The sequence below is a fragment of the Rhinoraja longicauda genome, chromosome 4 (genome assembly GCF_053455715.1).
Source record: "Rhinoraja longicauda isolate Sanriku21f chromosome 4, sRhiLon1.1, whole genome shotgun sequence".
Lineage (NCBI taxonomy): Eukaryota > Metazoa > Chordata > Chondrichthyes > Rajiformes > Arhynchobatidae > Rhinoraja > Rhinoraja longicauda.
Window position 1 is genome coordinate 90,593,424 of NC_135956.1, and position 14,365 is coordinate 90,607,788.

Genomic DNA, 14,365 nt, shown 5'->3' on the forward strand with positions numbered 1-14,365 from the left:
GTAAACAATTAAAGAATAAAGCATAAAACATTAAGAATACAGCATTACAGTTTAAACATGTGAGTGAAATAAACCAGAGCAAAAAGAGACGACAGACATTTAGTTATTGAGTAGAGCTACTAATCGCGGGATAAAGCTGTTTTTATGTCTGGCTGTGGCTGCTTTGAAGCACTTCCCTCTGGAAGGCAACTCTGGACTGTCAAAGAGTTAGGCGGTAGCAGTATTGTCACGACACTGTGCCGCCCTGTTCCCTTGCAGCTGGGGAATTTTGTTTCTGTTCAGTGAAGCACGTTGTCGAACCTGGTCACGTTTAATGTCCTCAACACCAGTACGGTCAGGTACAGTGAAAAGGTTTGCCCGCAACAGCACCGCAGGCACAGAGCCCCCGACAACACACACAACATAAATTATACATAATTACACAAGACACTGAAAAGAAAATGACTATGTAACAACACATTAATGCAAACACAATTAGAAACACGTCACTGGTTGTTCCAGAGGTTATCTGTTGCCGATTTAGTTTATTTAGCACTTGTGCATTTGAAGTGATTTGGTTTCACATGATAAACTTGAATCCACATGTGAGGTGGGTATTAAATTGTAAGCTTCCCAGAATGATGAGGCCATGCGATGTGGTAAATGAAGTAATTATGTTTCTGGAAATGACTTTGTGGAGGCAGGATGAAAACTGCTTTGTTCTGAACCTGGCTCTTGAATTTCAGGCTTTGGGTGTTAAGCTGTGTAAAAGTTGCTTTATTATAGAATCGTACAGTCATACAGGCCCTCCGACCAACTTGTCCACACCAAACAACATCTCCCATCTACTCTCGTCCCAACTGTTTGCGTTTGGCCCATCCCTCCAAACCTGTCCTATCCATGTACTTGTCTAATTGTCTCTTATTCTCAAGTTTGACTTTGTTAGAGGTTCTGGGTCATACATAGATACATAGGCAATAGGTGCAGGAGTAGGTCATTCGGCCCTTCGAGCCAGCACCGCCATTCAATGTGATCATGGCTGATCATCCACAATCAGTACCCCGTTCCTGCCTTCTCCCCATATCCCTTGATTCCGCTAGCCCTAAGAGCTCTATCTAACTCTCTTTTGAATGCATCCAGTGAATCGGCCTCCTGAGGCAGAGAATTCCACAAAGTCTCCTCCGCCATTCATTCATGGCTGATCTATTTCTCCCCCATTCTCCTGCCTTCTCCCCAGAATCTCTGACCCCCGCACTAATCAAGGAACATCCACCACTTCCCTGGCACACTGTTCCAGGCGCCCACACTAGCTGTGTGTTTTTTTTAATAAAGCCTCCCAATCCTTCCTGTAATAGGATGACCAGAGCTGCACATAATACTCCAAATGCGGCCTAAGCAAAGTCCTATAAAGTTGCAACGGACTTCCAGACACTTGTACTCCATGCTTTCCATGCTCCATTGATCTTGCTCCATTTCCAACCTTGAATGATGTTTAGTTTAGAGATACAGCGCAGAAACAGGCCCTTCGGCCCACCGGGTCCCTGCCGACCAGCGATCCCCGCACATTAACACTATCCTACACCCACTAGGGAGAATTTTTACATTTGCCAAGCCAATTAACCAACAAACCTGTACCTCTTTGTAAGGTGGGAGGAATCTGAAGATCTTGGAGAAAACCACGTAGGTCACGGGGAGAACGTACAAACTCAGTACAGGCAGCACCCGTAGTCAGGATGGAACCCGGGTCTCCGGCGCTGCTTTCGCTGTGAGGCAGCAACTCTGCCGCTGTGCCACCGTGATCGTGCCTTTGTAGAGTTTGCAGATTCTTCCTCGTGCTCTTGATTTCGTCCACACATCCCAAGTAGGCGAGGTGGATTGTGGGGTTTGCTTTCAGCTGGCAGAATGACTACTTTCTTTGTTGTAAGAATACGAGAAATGTGCACGTTATGGATCTCGGCTGACCACCTTTTGTCAAAAAGTTCAATTTGGGTATTGGTAATATAAGTTGCCTAAAGTTTTAAGGTGAAAACTGACACAATAATAATAATAATAATAATAATAATAATAATAATAATGATAATAATAATAATATTCATTTATTGTCATTGCAACGAGTACAACGAAATTAAAAAATAGCCAATCCTGACGGTGCGTACAAACATATATGCAATAAATGCAAAAACAAATAAATACATAAATACAATTAAATACAATTATATTAAGTACAAGATTTTTTAACGGTGTTGCCTAGTGCAAAGGTAGTGTTCAGTTCTCGTATGGCCCTGGGGTAAAAACTGTTCTTAAGTCTGTTTGTTCGGGATTTGATCGACCTGAAACGTCGACCAGAGGGCAGATGAACAAACAGACGGTGGCCGGGGTGGGATGGATCTTTTATTATTTTGCCTGCTCTACTGAGGCAGCGTAGGCTGAACAGGTGCTCCAGGGAGGGCAGTGAGCAGCCGATGATCTTCTGGGCCGTCGTGATGACCCTCTGAAGGGCCTTCCTGTCCTTTTCTGAGCAGCTGGCATACCATGTGGTTATACAGTATGCCAGCACACTCTCGATGGAGCAGCGATAGAAGGACAACATGAGCTTCTCCTGCAGGTTGGTTTTCCTGAGGATCCTCAGGAAGTGGAGTCTCTGCTGTGCCTTCTTTACTGTGGTGATGGTGTTGGTAGACCAGGTAAGATCCTCTGCGATGTGCGTACCCAGCAACCTGAAAGCTGGTACCCTTTCCACACAGACCCCATTGATGTAGAGTGGGTCGTAATCTCCACTGGTTTTTCTAAAGTCAATTATAAGTTCCTTTGTTTTGGAGGAGTTCAGGACCAGATTGTTCACTGAACACCATGCTGCCAGCCTTTGGATTTCATCCCTATAGGCTGTCTCATCTCCTTCTGAGATGAGTCCAACCACAGTCGTGTCATCCGCGAACTTGATGATGGTGTTGGTGGGATGGGTGGGGGCGCAGTCGTGAGTGTAGAGGGAGTAAAGGATGGGGCTCAACACACAGCCCTGTGGTGAGCCGGTGCTCAGTGTAATGGTGGAGGAGAGGTGAGGGCCTATTTTGACGGTCTGGGGGCGGTTGGTCAGGAAGTCCTTGATCCATTGGCAGATGGTTTGGGAAAATCCAAGGTCGGAAAGTTTGGTGACCAGTCTGCTCGGGATGACCGTGTTAAAGGCAGAGCTGAAGTCGAGGAAGAGCATCCTCACATAGCTCCCCTGGTGTTCAAGGTGGGTCAGTGCAGTGTGAAGAGCAGTGTCGATGGCATCCCCTGTAGACCTATTTGCTCTGTAGGCAAACTGGTGTGGGTCGAAGGTGGGTGGGAGGCTGGCTTTGATGTGCTGCAGGACCAGTCTCTCGAAGCACTTTGTGATGACCGGTGTGAGTGCTACCGGACGGTAGTCGTTAAGGCTGCTGATGACAGACTTTTTCGGCAGTGGGATGATTATGGCGGACTTCAGGCAGGGAGGGATGGTGGATTTTAAAAGGGATAGGTTGAAGATTTTTGTGAAGACCTCAGATAATTGGTCTGCACATTCCCTCAGCACTCTGCCCGTCACACCATCGGGGCCTGCAGCTTTCCTGGGATTCACTGCTCTGAGCACGCGCTTAACATCATACTCCTGCACAGTGAAGGTGTTGCTGTCAGGTGCTGGAGAGGGTGTTATGTCTGCCACTGTAGCTTTCACCTCGAAACGAGCAAAGAAACAGTTAAGTTCCTCTGCCAGCGAGGCGTCGGCAGTCGTGCAGTTGCTGGTCTTGTAGTTGGTGATGTGCTGGATGCCTTGCCATACCCGCCGTGGGTCATTGTTGGAAAAGTGGTCCTCAATCTTCCTCTTGTAGGACGCTTTGGCATCCTTGATGCCTCTCTTCAGGTTGGCTCTAGCAGCACTGTATAGAGCTCTATCACTAGACCTGAAGGCGGTGTTACGGTCCTTGAGGAGAGACCTGACATCCTTTGTCATCCAGGGTTTTTGATTGGGATACAACCGGATGCGTTTGTCGACGGTGACATTGTCAACACAGTTTTGGATGTAGCAAAGTACAGTTGATGTGTACTCCTCCAAGTCCTGATCCTCAAAAATATCCCAGTTGGTCCTTTCGAAGCAATCCTGCAGCTGCGAGGAAGCTCCTTCAGGCCATGTCTTAACAGTCTTTATGGTGACTGGAGCTTTCCTCCTGAGTGGGGTGTATGCTGGAGTTAGGAATATGGACAGGTGATCTGACTGCCCCAGGTGTGGTAGTGGTGCTGACCTGAAACCCTTCTTAATATTTGAGTAAACCTTGTCTAGTGTGTTTTTCCCCCTGGTAGCACATCTTATGTGTTGTTCAAGTTTCGGGAGAACTGACTTTAGGTCTGCATGGTTGAAGTCCCCGGCTATGATGTGGGCTGCTTCTGGATATGTGCTCTGTTGTGAGTTTATTGCACCGAGCAGGTAGCCTAAAGCTGTGCTAGCGTTAGCATTCGGTGGGATGTAGACTGCTGTTACTATAACCCCTGTAAATTCGCGAGGAAGGTAAAAAGGCCTGCATTTAACTGTTAGGGACTCCAGATCAGGAGAACAGTGGCTATCTATGATTTGGATGTTAGTGCACCAGCTGTTGTGCACGTAAATGCATAACCCCCCCTCCTTGCTCTTACCGGAGTCGATGTTTCTGTCCCAACGAAACGCTGTACGCCCGGCTAGCTCAATGGCTCCGTCTGGGATAAGTGGATGAAGCCATGTCTCTGTTACTAAGAGAATGCAACAGTCCTCCACGAGTTTGTTTGCTGATATCTGTAGTTTTAGTTCGTCCATTTTGTTGATGATGGATCTGGCGTTGGTGAGAAACATGCTGGGTAGCGGTGGTTTGTGTGGCTGTCTCTTTAGCTTGGCAAGTATACCGGACCGGCATCCTCGCTTTTGCTTCCTGTTTCTCCTCCGCCTGCGACGCCTGTTCGCGCCGACAACTATCCACGGAGCGCCCGGTGTCCTGGCTATCTCTTCCGGTATATTTCGCGGGTGTGGAAATTCGCGCACAAGGTCCCGATTGCACTGGAATCCTATGATCAGAAGATCCTTTCGGTTGTAGGTAGGATTTGCCTGATTTTCCTGGTTTGCATGACTAAAATTGACTAACAGACATAACACAGATAACACACATAAAACGCACCGAAAGGGAGAGCTGTGAGCCGCTGCGTCCGTGCGCGCCGCCATCAATGTGCTGGAGTAACTCAGCTGGTCAGACAGCATCTCTGGAGGAAAAGGATGGGTGACGTTTTGGGTCGGGACCCTTCTTCAGACTGACGTTTCGGGTCCCGACCCAAAACTACACCTACCCTTTTTCTCCAGAGATGCTGCCTGTCCTACTGAGTTACTCTAGCACTTTGTGTCTATCTTCATTATTTTAGATTTAGATATAGAGATACAGCGCGGAAACAGGCCCTTCGGCCCACCGGATCCCCGCCGCCCAGCGATCCCCGCACATTAACACTATCCTACACCCACTAGGGACAATTTTTACATTTTGCCAAGCCAATTAACCTACATACCTGCATGTCTTTGGAGTGTGGGAGGAAACCGAAGATCTCGGAGAAAACCCACGCAGGTCACGGGGAGAATGTACAAACTCCGTACAGACGGCGCCCGTAGTCAGGATCGAACCTGAGTCTCTGGCGCTGCATTCGCTGTAAGGCAGCAACTTATAAACCAGCATCTGCAGGTCCTTTTGTGCACAAAGTATTAAGGAGCACGGTTGGATGTGCTCTTTTTGACAGTACAATTTCTTGTACATTTTGCAGATATACTTTGTGGTTTATCTTGTTCTATACATGTATCTATATTCCAGTAGGCCAGATGCCTGGAGCTGGAGCAATGGTACCAGGGCAACCGATGGCAGGCCGGATGATGCCCAATCTTCAGCCGAACTTGTCCTCAGGAGCGCCTCCCCATCCAAGCCCGAGCGCTGCACCGCCAACGCTCGGTAACGTGATGGGCCCACGACCAACAGCAGCCACTAACGGCATGTGTGAGTATGTCCCTCTCAAACCAACGTCCGCTTTCCCCGTGACATGTGTGGTGCTGACAGTAATTCTGCAGGTAGAACATGAAACAGACACGCGGCTGATGGTAAGCTTGTCCATTGTTTGTGTGAAGAATGTCCCAAGAGGCTGTGGGAGGAGCGCCGTGCTCGGGAAGCACAGTAGGGTAGACACACAATGCTGGAGTAACTCAGCGAGTCATGCAACATTACGGGAGAGAAGGAAATGGGTGACGTTTCTTCAGTCTGAAGAAGTGTCTCGACCCGAAACGTCACCCATTCCTTCTCTCCCGAGATGCTGCCTGACCTGCTGAGTTTCTCCAGCATTGTGCGTCTACCTTTGATTTTAGCCAGCATCTGTAGGGTTTTTTTCCAGCACAGTAGGGCGACGTTTTTTGTGATTAGTGAGAATAGTTTTGTTGGCAAACATCGCAACTGATTTGTGCAGGACAGTCGAAAGACCCTAAAAAGTCACCTATTCCCTTTCTCCAGGTATGCTGCCTGACCCGCTGTTACTCCAGCACTCTGTGAAACGTCACCTATCCATGTTCCCCAGAGATGCTGCCTGACCCGCTGAGTTACTCCAGCACTCTGAAACGTCGCCTATCCATGTTCTCCAGAGATGCTGCCTGACCCACTGAGTTACTCCAGCACCCTGTGAAACGTCACCTATCCATGTTCTCCACAGATGCTGCCTGACCCGCTGAGTTACTCCAGCACCCTGTGAAACATCACCTATCCATGTTCTCCACAGATGCTGCCTGACCCGCTGAGTTACTCCAGCACCCTGTGAAACATCACCTATCCATGTTCTCCACAGATGCTGCCTGACCTGCTGAGTTACTCCAGCACTCTGTGAAACGTCACCTATCCATGTTCTCCAGAGATGCTGCCTGACCCGCTGAGTTAGTCCAGCACATTCAATTCAATGTAATCGCAGTCAATAGACAATAGGTGCAGGAGTAGGCCATTCAGCCCTTCGAGCCAGCACCACCATTCAATGTGATCATGGCTGATCCGTTTATTCGGTCCATTAGGTTTTCTGAGTTCTGTGGGGGGGGGGGGGGGGTGGAAGAAATCCCATCCCCTTGTCTCCTAAGGACATTTTCTATTTATATATTAATGTAGCTTTCCTCCATATCATAGTCATACAGCATGGAAGCAAGCCCTTCAGCCCAACTTGTCCACGCCAACTCAGATACCCCATCTAAACTAGTTCCATTTGCCTGAGTTTGGTACATTTCCCTCTAAACTTTTCCTCTCCATGTACCCATGCAGGTGCCTTTTAATGCTGTTATCCCTCAATTACCTCCTCTGGCAGCTTATCCCATACACCCACTACCCTCTCGGTGACAAATTTACCCTGCAGATTCCCAGTAAATCCTTACCCTCTCACATTAAACGTATATCCTCTGGTTCTTGATTCCCCCACTCTTGGTAAATGACTCTGCATTCACCCTATCTATACGCCTCATAATTTTAGATGCTTCTATAAGATCATCCCTCAGCATCCTGCGCTCCAAGGAATGAATTAGCCTGCCCAACCCTTCCTTATAGCTCAGGCCCCTGAGTTCTTGGTGACATCCTTGTAAATCTTCTCTGCACCCTTTCCATCATATCCCTACCTTTATTTATTTTTTCTGCAGCATTCATTACAATTTAGGCAAAATCTTTGTCCTTAGTTGAAATTTCTTTATTATTGAAGACTATCTTTAATTGGACTTTATCGAACTTGTACTAAGCATCGTTCCCTTTATTATGTGTCAGCTGGATTATAATCATGTATTGTCTTTCCGCTAACTAGTTAGCATGCAATGGAAAGCTTTTCACTGTACCTAGGAACACACGACAGCAAACTAAAAGAACTATCTTGTATCGATCACTATATTCTGTCATTTTCAAACACCTGTTTGCCTATCTCTGTGATATCCCGTGTTTCTCATCAGTGGTCTATAGCATTTCTTCATTCTATGTGATAGAAGCAGTGAATAAGTGTGTTAAACTGTGGTTAATTATGCCGTGAATAACTTACTGAATAGTGAAAGGCTTGGATAGAGTGGATGTGGAGAGGATGTTTCCACTAGTGGGACAGTCTAGGACCAGGGGGTCTTAGCCTCAAAATGAAAAGATGTTTAGAAGGGGATGAGGAGAGGGGGGGGGGGGGGGGGGGTGAATCTGTGGAATTCATTGCTGCCAAAGGTTGTGGAGGCCAAGTCAATGGATATTTTAATGGCAGAAATAGATAGATGGCATAATGGCATAAATAGATAGATTGAATTGAATAAATTTCATTTGCCAAGTATGTATACATACAAGGAATTTGCGTTGGTGCTCCACTCACAAGTAACAACACGAACATACAGTAAATAATTAAGAATAAAACATAAAACATTAAAACATTAAGAATAAAGCATTAAGATTCTCGATTAGTACGGATGTCAGGGGTTATGAGGAGAAAGGGGTTAGGAGAGATTAGGTTTTTTTCAGATTTAGAGATACAGCGCGGAAACAGGCCCTTCGGCCCACCGAGTCCGCACCGCCCAGCGATCCCCGCACACTAACACTATCTTACACACACTAGGGACAATTTTTACATTTACCCAGTCAATTAACCTACATACCTGTACGTCTTTGGAGTGTGGGAGGAAACCGAAGATCTCGGAGAAAACCCTCGCAGGTCACGGGGAGAACGTACAAACTCTGTACAGACGGCGCCTGGTCCCTGTAAGACAGCAACTCTACCGCTGCTCCACCATGCGAGAGAGAGAGAGAGAGAGATCGGCCCAATTGAATGGCAGGGTAGACTTGATGGGCCGAATGGCCTATTTCTGCTCGCATCACTTATGACCATATGATCTGTAGTTCCTGCACGACTTTGTAATTTCTTTATACCACATGCTGGAGCAGTGAGTAAGTGTTAAACTGTGGTCCTGCTCATCACATATAAGATTATTAAGGGGTTGGACACGTTAGAGGCAGGAAACATGTTCCCAATGTTGGGGGAGTCCAGAACAAGGGGCCACAGTTTAAGAATAAGGGGTAGGCCATTTAGAACGGAGATGAGGAAAAACTTTTTCAGTCAGAGTTGTGAATCTGTGGAATTCTCTGCCTCAGAAGGCAGTGGAGGCCAATTCTCTGAATGCATTCAAGAGAGAGCTAGATAGAGCTCTTAAGGATAGCGGAGTCAGGGGGTATGGGGAGAAGGCAGGAACGGGGTACTGATTGAGAATGATCATCCATGATCACATTGAATGGTGGTGCTGGCTCGAAGGGCCGAATGGCCTCCTCCTGCACCTATTGTCTATTGAATACAAACGGCCTGGGATCGTTTCTTTGGCAAGAATGAATTGCCAGTGGCCTTTTGGTTTTTCTATTGAACGGACTGGTGTTTTTCGATGTAAAATATTAACAGCCTTGTTTTGTCGTTTGCCTCTGCAGACCCAGGCCCTGTGGCACAGCCGGAAGCAGCGGTGGTCCCCACGACAACAGCAGCAGCGACGCCTGTGGCCCCGTAACCAGCAATGCTGTCAGCGGGGGGTCCGCTCAGTGAAACCCGTCTCCTATGTTTCTATCCAGCTACCTCCCTTGTCGACAGCAAGTTCCAAAACGTTTGCCTCTTATTTTGTTTTTTGCCCTCCCTTTTTACTGCAGTTGTTTTCTTTTTGGAAAATAGATTTTCTTTGGGGGAAAAAAAAAATTAAAACCTGTTCTAGATACTTTTTCCACAAAATTTGTTGATTGTCTACCTCATTTTGGTGGATCTTGTGGCTGCTGGGTGTCAACCTGTTACAAGGGGCCAGGGCCAGGGTCAAGGGTCCATTAAGTTACAAATCAGTTTTTGTGGCAAGAGAGAATAGACACAATACTTGTAGACAATAAACAATACACAATAGGTGCAGGTGGAGGCCATTCGGCCCTTCGAGCCAGCACCGCCATTCAATGTGATCATGGCTGATCATTCTCAATCAGTACCCCGTTCCTGCCTTCTCCCCATACCCCCTGGCTCCGCTATCCTTAAGAGCTCTATCTAGCTCTCTCTTGAATGCATTCAGAGAATTGGCCTCCACTGCCTTCTGAGGCAGAGAATTCCATAGATTCACAACTCTGACTGAAAAAGCTTTTCCTCATCTCAGTTCTAAATGGCCGACCCCTTATTCTTAAACTGTGGCCCCTGGTTCTGGACTCACCCAACATTAGGAACATGTTTCCTGCCTCTCACGTGTCCAACCCCTTAATAATCTTGTACGTTTCGATAAGATCCCCTCTCATCCTTCTAATGTATAGGGAAAAAAATTGCAGATGCTGGTTTAAATTGAAGGTAGACACAAAATTCTGGAGTAACTCAGCGGGTCAGGCAGCATCTCGGGAGGGAAGGAATGGGTGACGTTTTGGGTCGAGACCCTTTTACAGAATTTGTCTATTCTCCTCGTGACCTGCATAGGTTATCTGCAAGGGCCTGTTTCCGCACTGTATCTCTAAACTAAACTAATCAAGAATCTGTCAATCTCTGCCTTAAAGATATCCATTGACTTGGCCTCTACAGCCATTTGTGGCAATGAATTCCACACATTCAACACTCTCTGATTAAAGAAATTCCTCCTCATCTCCTAGTGGGAACATTCTCTGCACATGTACTCTATCCAGGCCTGTCACTATTCTGTGAGTTTCAATGAGCTCCCCCTCATCATTCTAAACGTCAGCGAGTACAGGCCCAGTGCTGCCAAACGCTCATCATGTGTTAACCCAATCATTACTGGGATCATTCTCATAAACCTCTGGACCCTCTTCACTCTACTTGTCCCTCATTCATGTCACCGTACTTGAGGTTTAAGTGAGAGGAGACACCATAGCTGCGACTGACTCTGTACATCTTGGTTTGCTATCCACGAACTGGAGCTTCAGTCAGGAGTGCACACTTGCAGAGAGAAGTGTGTAAGTCAACAGACCTTGTCTGCTCCTTAAACCATGAGGTGCTTGAGGTTTACTCTGGTCCATCTAATTGCTCATGTCTGGGCAGAGGTTAGATTATCTAAATTGAATTGAATGCTTTATTGTCACATGTGGCAAGTCACAGTGGAATTCTTTGCTTGCGTACACGCAAGGTCTGCGAACTGCCGCCACATGAAAGGCACCTGCAAAGTTACAAGGTATCTGGCTCCAGGTCCACCCTTGTTCTCCAACCGTCCTCCCCTCCCTCTCGGCGGTCCCTTCAAGCTGGGTCCTTTGTTCGCCTCTCCCTCTCCCTCTCCCCCCCCCCCCCACCCCTCATGGCGAGCTTGGCATTATGTTCAGCACAGACGTTATGGGCCGAATGGCCTGTTCCTGTGCTGTATCGATCTAAGTAAGAAGTACAAAGTTGTACATTTCTGCAACTCCAGTGCAATGAGTCTTGCTCTCATGAATGAATTGGTTCATCTCCAAAATTAAAATCTGTTCTTGTAACGACATACAAATTAATACCTTCTAACCTTGAAAGATGCCTAGGGTTTCATGGTGAAATGATATTACATGCTCAGACACCTCCCAGTAAATTGCAGCTAATGTGCCCTTTAAATGAAATCTGAGCAAGGTGCTCGAGCCAAGAGACTCATTGATTGAAGCAAATTAATTTGCTACTGAGAAGCTGAAAATAGAAGTGATTTGTGTCTACTAAAGAAGGGGAAAGATTTAAGAGTAACCTGAGGGGCAACCATTTCACTGAGGGTAGTGGGCATAATGGAACCGTCTGTCAGAGGAGGTTGTTGAGACAGGTACAACAAAAGCATTTCAAAGACATTTGGGCTGGTGCATGGATAGGAAAGGTTTAGAGGAATATATATACTAGACCAAGTGGACCCGTTGGGCCCAAACCCCTCCTGCATTGGTGCAGCACCCTCTCTCCCCCACTCCTCCCTCCCCCTCCCCCCTCTTCTCCCTCCCTCCTCCCCCTCCCCTCCCTTCCTCCCCATCCTTCCCTCCTCTCCCCCTCCCTCCATCCCCCTTATCCTCCCTCCTCCTTCCATCCTTAGGAGATAGATTTAAACTTTAAAATGTGAATAACTTTTAAAATATAACACCGATTTCAATGAAACTTCTTCCATTAGCACCAAAGGGACGACGGTGAGCAAGGTGGGCCTAAAATTATTGCGCTATCATGTACCATTTTGGCTGTAGTTCAGGAACAAACAAACGAGAGTATTGTATATAGATGGGCCAAATGTGAGCAGGTGGGACTAGTGTAGATGGGGTATCATGGATGACATGGTCAAATTGGGCCGAAGGGCCTGTTTCCGTGCTGTATGGCTCTAAGAGGCTGTTGAAAGGCTGGAGCGATTGGGCTTGTATACACTGGAATTTAGAAGGATGAGGGGGGATCTTATTGAAACATATAAGATAATTAGGGGATTGGACACATTAGAGGCAGATAACATGTTCCCAATGTTGGGGGAGTCCAGAACAAGGGGCCACAGTTTGAGAATAAGGGGTAGGCCATTTAGAACGGAGATGAGGAAGAACTTTTTCAGTCAGAGGGTGGTGAAGGTGTGGAATTCTCTGCCTCAGAAGGCAGTGGAGGCCAGTTCGTTGGATGCTTTCAAGAGAGAGCTGGATAGAGCTCTTAAGGATAGCGGAGTGAGGGGGTATGGGGAGAAGGCAGGAACGGGGTACTGATTGATAGTGATCAGCCATGATCGCATTGAATGGCGGTGCTGGCTCGAAGGGCTGAATGGCCTACTCCTGCACCTATTGTCTATTGTCTATAAGAGCACTTTCATGTGCAGTTAAGCTGTATGGTACAAAAGTTAATAGATAATGGTGGCATCTCCGTGGATTGTCATCTTGTCGTGGTGGAGAAGCTCGTGTGGTCCTGAGATCCTGAGAGCGATGCCGTCTTCAGCTACGCTCCTGGTGGGGTCACCCATGGCGGTAAGGTCGAGGGGGAGGTCCCTGACAAAGAGCGATCCAACCAAGACCTCAATGGTGGAACAGGCGGAGGGAGGATGATGGCTGACTTTAGTGGAGCGTCACAATGGCTGGGAAGGCGGATGGATGAAGGCTGCAGCAGAAAAGGGTCCCCGGTCGTCTTGGACTCCACGCCACTGGATCCTGACCCAGATCTGTCAAGGACCGTGTGGTGGCTGTCTGTGCACCAGTCTCCCCACGTTAAACAAAGTCACGCACAGGCGTCCGACCCTATGGAGAGGACAGTCACACTCGCTTCGAGTGACCGCCGATGATGAGATAATGATGGAAATACTTGCCTGGTTTGGCAGCCTCTGTTGAATGAGAAACGAGAGTTAACCTTGTAAGTGTAAGTAGAGCTAGCTTAGATGGGGTATCTTGTCAGAGCGAACGTTCATTGATACTAATTTGTCACGTGTACATGGTACAGTGAGACTCTGTTTGCATTCAGTACAAGTATGTAAGAGGGCACCAACAAAGTTACACAAGTATTCAATATAGTCCCTCTTCCTTCTCCCCCAACATTCCCAGTCCTCCTTTTTTGTCGGCCCCCTCACGCCGGGTCCACCTTGTTCTTGGCAGCGCGTCCCCCACCGACCGCCAGGACCCGCGCGAGCCCCTCCTTGTCCCTGCCCGCTCGCCGATGCGTCTCCCCGCTATGCCGCCGTCCGGGCCGGGTCCAGCACAGCTGCACTGCGCTCTCCAGGAGTTCAGCCAAAGGGCCTGTTTCGTGCTCTGTGACTCTGTTTTCATTGCTCTGACCACAGCATTCCTCGGTAACAGGCAGCAAGCATCTAGCAGCCCTTGACAAACCTGAGGCCGAGCAATATTTGTGCCTCTTGTGTCATTGTGGGCTTCAGTGTGCAGTCCCAACAAACCATGTTATAAATGTTTGGGCGGTCATGGTGGCGCAGCGGTAGAGTTGCTGCCTTACAGCGAATGCAGCGCCGGAGACCCGGGTTCGATCCCGACTACGGGTGCTGTCTGTACGGAGTTTGTACGTTCTCCCCGTGACATGCGTGGGTTTTTTCCTGAGATCTTTGGTTTCCTCCCACACTCCAAAGACGTACAGGTATGTAGGTTAATTGGCTTGGTAAAATGTAAAAATTGTCCCTAATGGGTAGAGGATAGTGTTAGTGTGCGGGGATCGCTGGTCGGCGCGGACACGGTGAGCCCCAAGGTCCGCGCTGTATCTGTAAACTAAATGTTTGCCTCTATTACGGAGGGGGAACACACTTCCAGAAAACAGTCCCAGTCACGAATTTCCTTAACACAACACCGCGTCATCAGTACATGTCAAGAAACTCAAATTGGGGGGGGGGGAAGAATATTGGTTTATTTACATTTTATCCTCAATTCTAAGTGAATTGTCTTTTTCAAATTGGAATGGCATGGAATGCTTTGTCACAGTGAACTTCTTT

At 47.6% G+C, this 14,365-nt stretch overlaps 1 protein-coding gene across 2 annotated transcripts in view; it reads left to right on the forward strand.

The window, feature by feature from the left end:
- The window catches only part of LOC144592971 (SWI/SNF complex subunit SMARCC1-like), a 96,691-nt gene extending 86,795 nt beyond the window's left edge, over positions 1-9,896 (forward strand). Inside the window, exons 27-28 of one of the 2 annotated variants that reach the window (XM_078398370.1) lie at positions 5,814-5,993; positions 9,444-9,896. In XM_078398370.1, coding sequence (XP_078254496.1) covers positions 5,814-5,993; positions 9,444-9,520 — 257 coding nt within the window. In that variant the 3' untranslated portion in view covers positions 9,521-9,896. The remainder of the gene's footprint in view (positions 1-5,813; positions 5,994-9,443) is intronic. The other variant, XM_078398371.1, reaches the window with a different exon arrangement.
- The last annotated feature ends 4,469 nt before the right edge of the window (positions 9,897-14,365 follow it).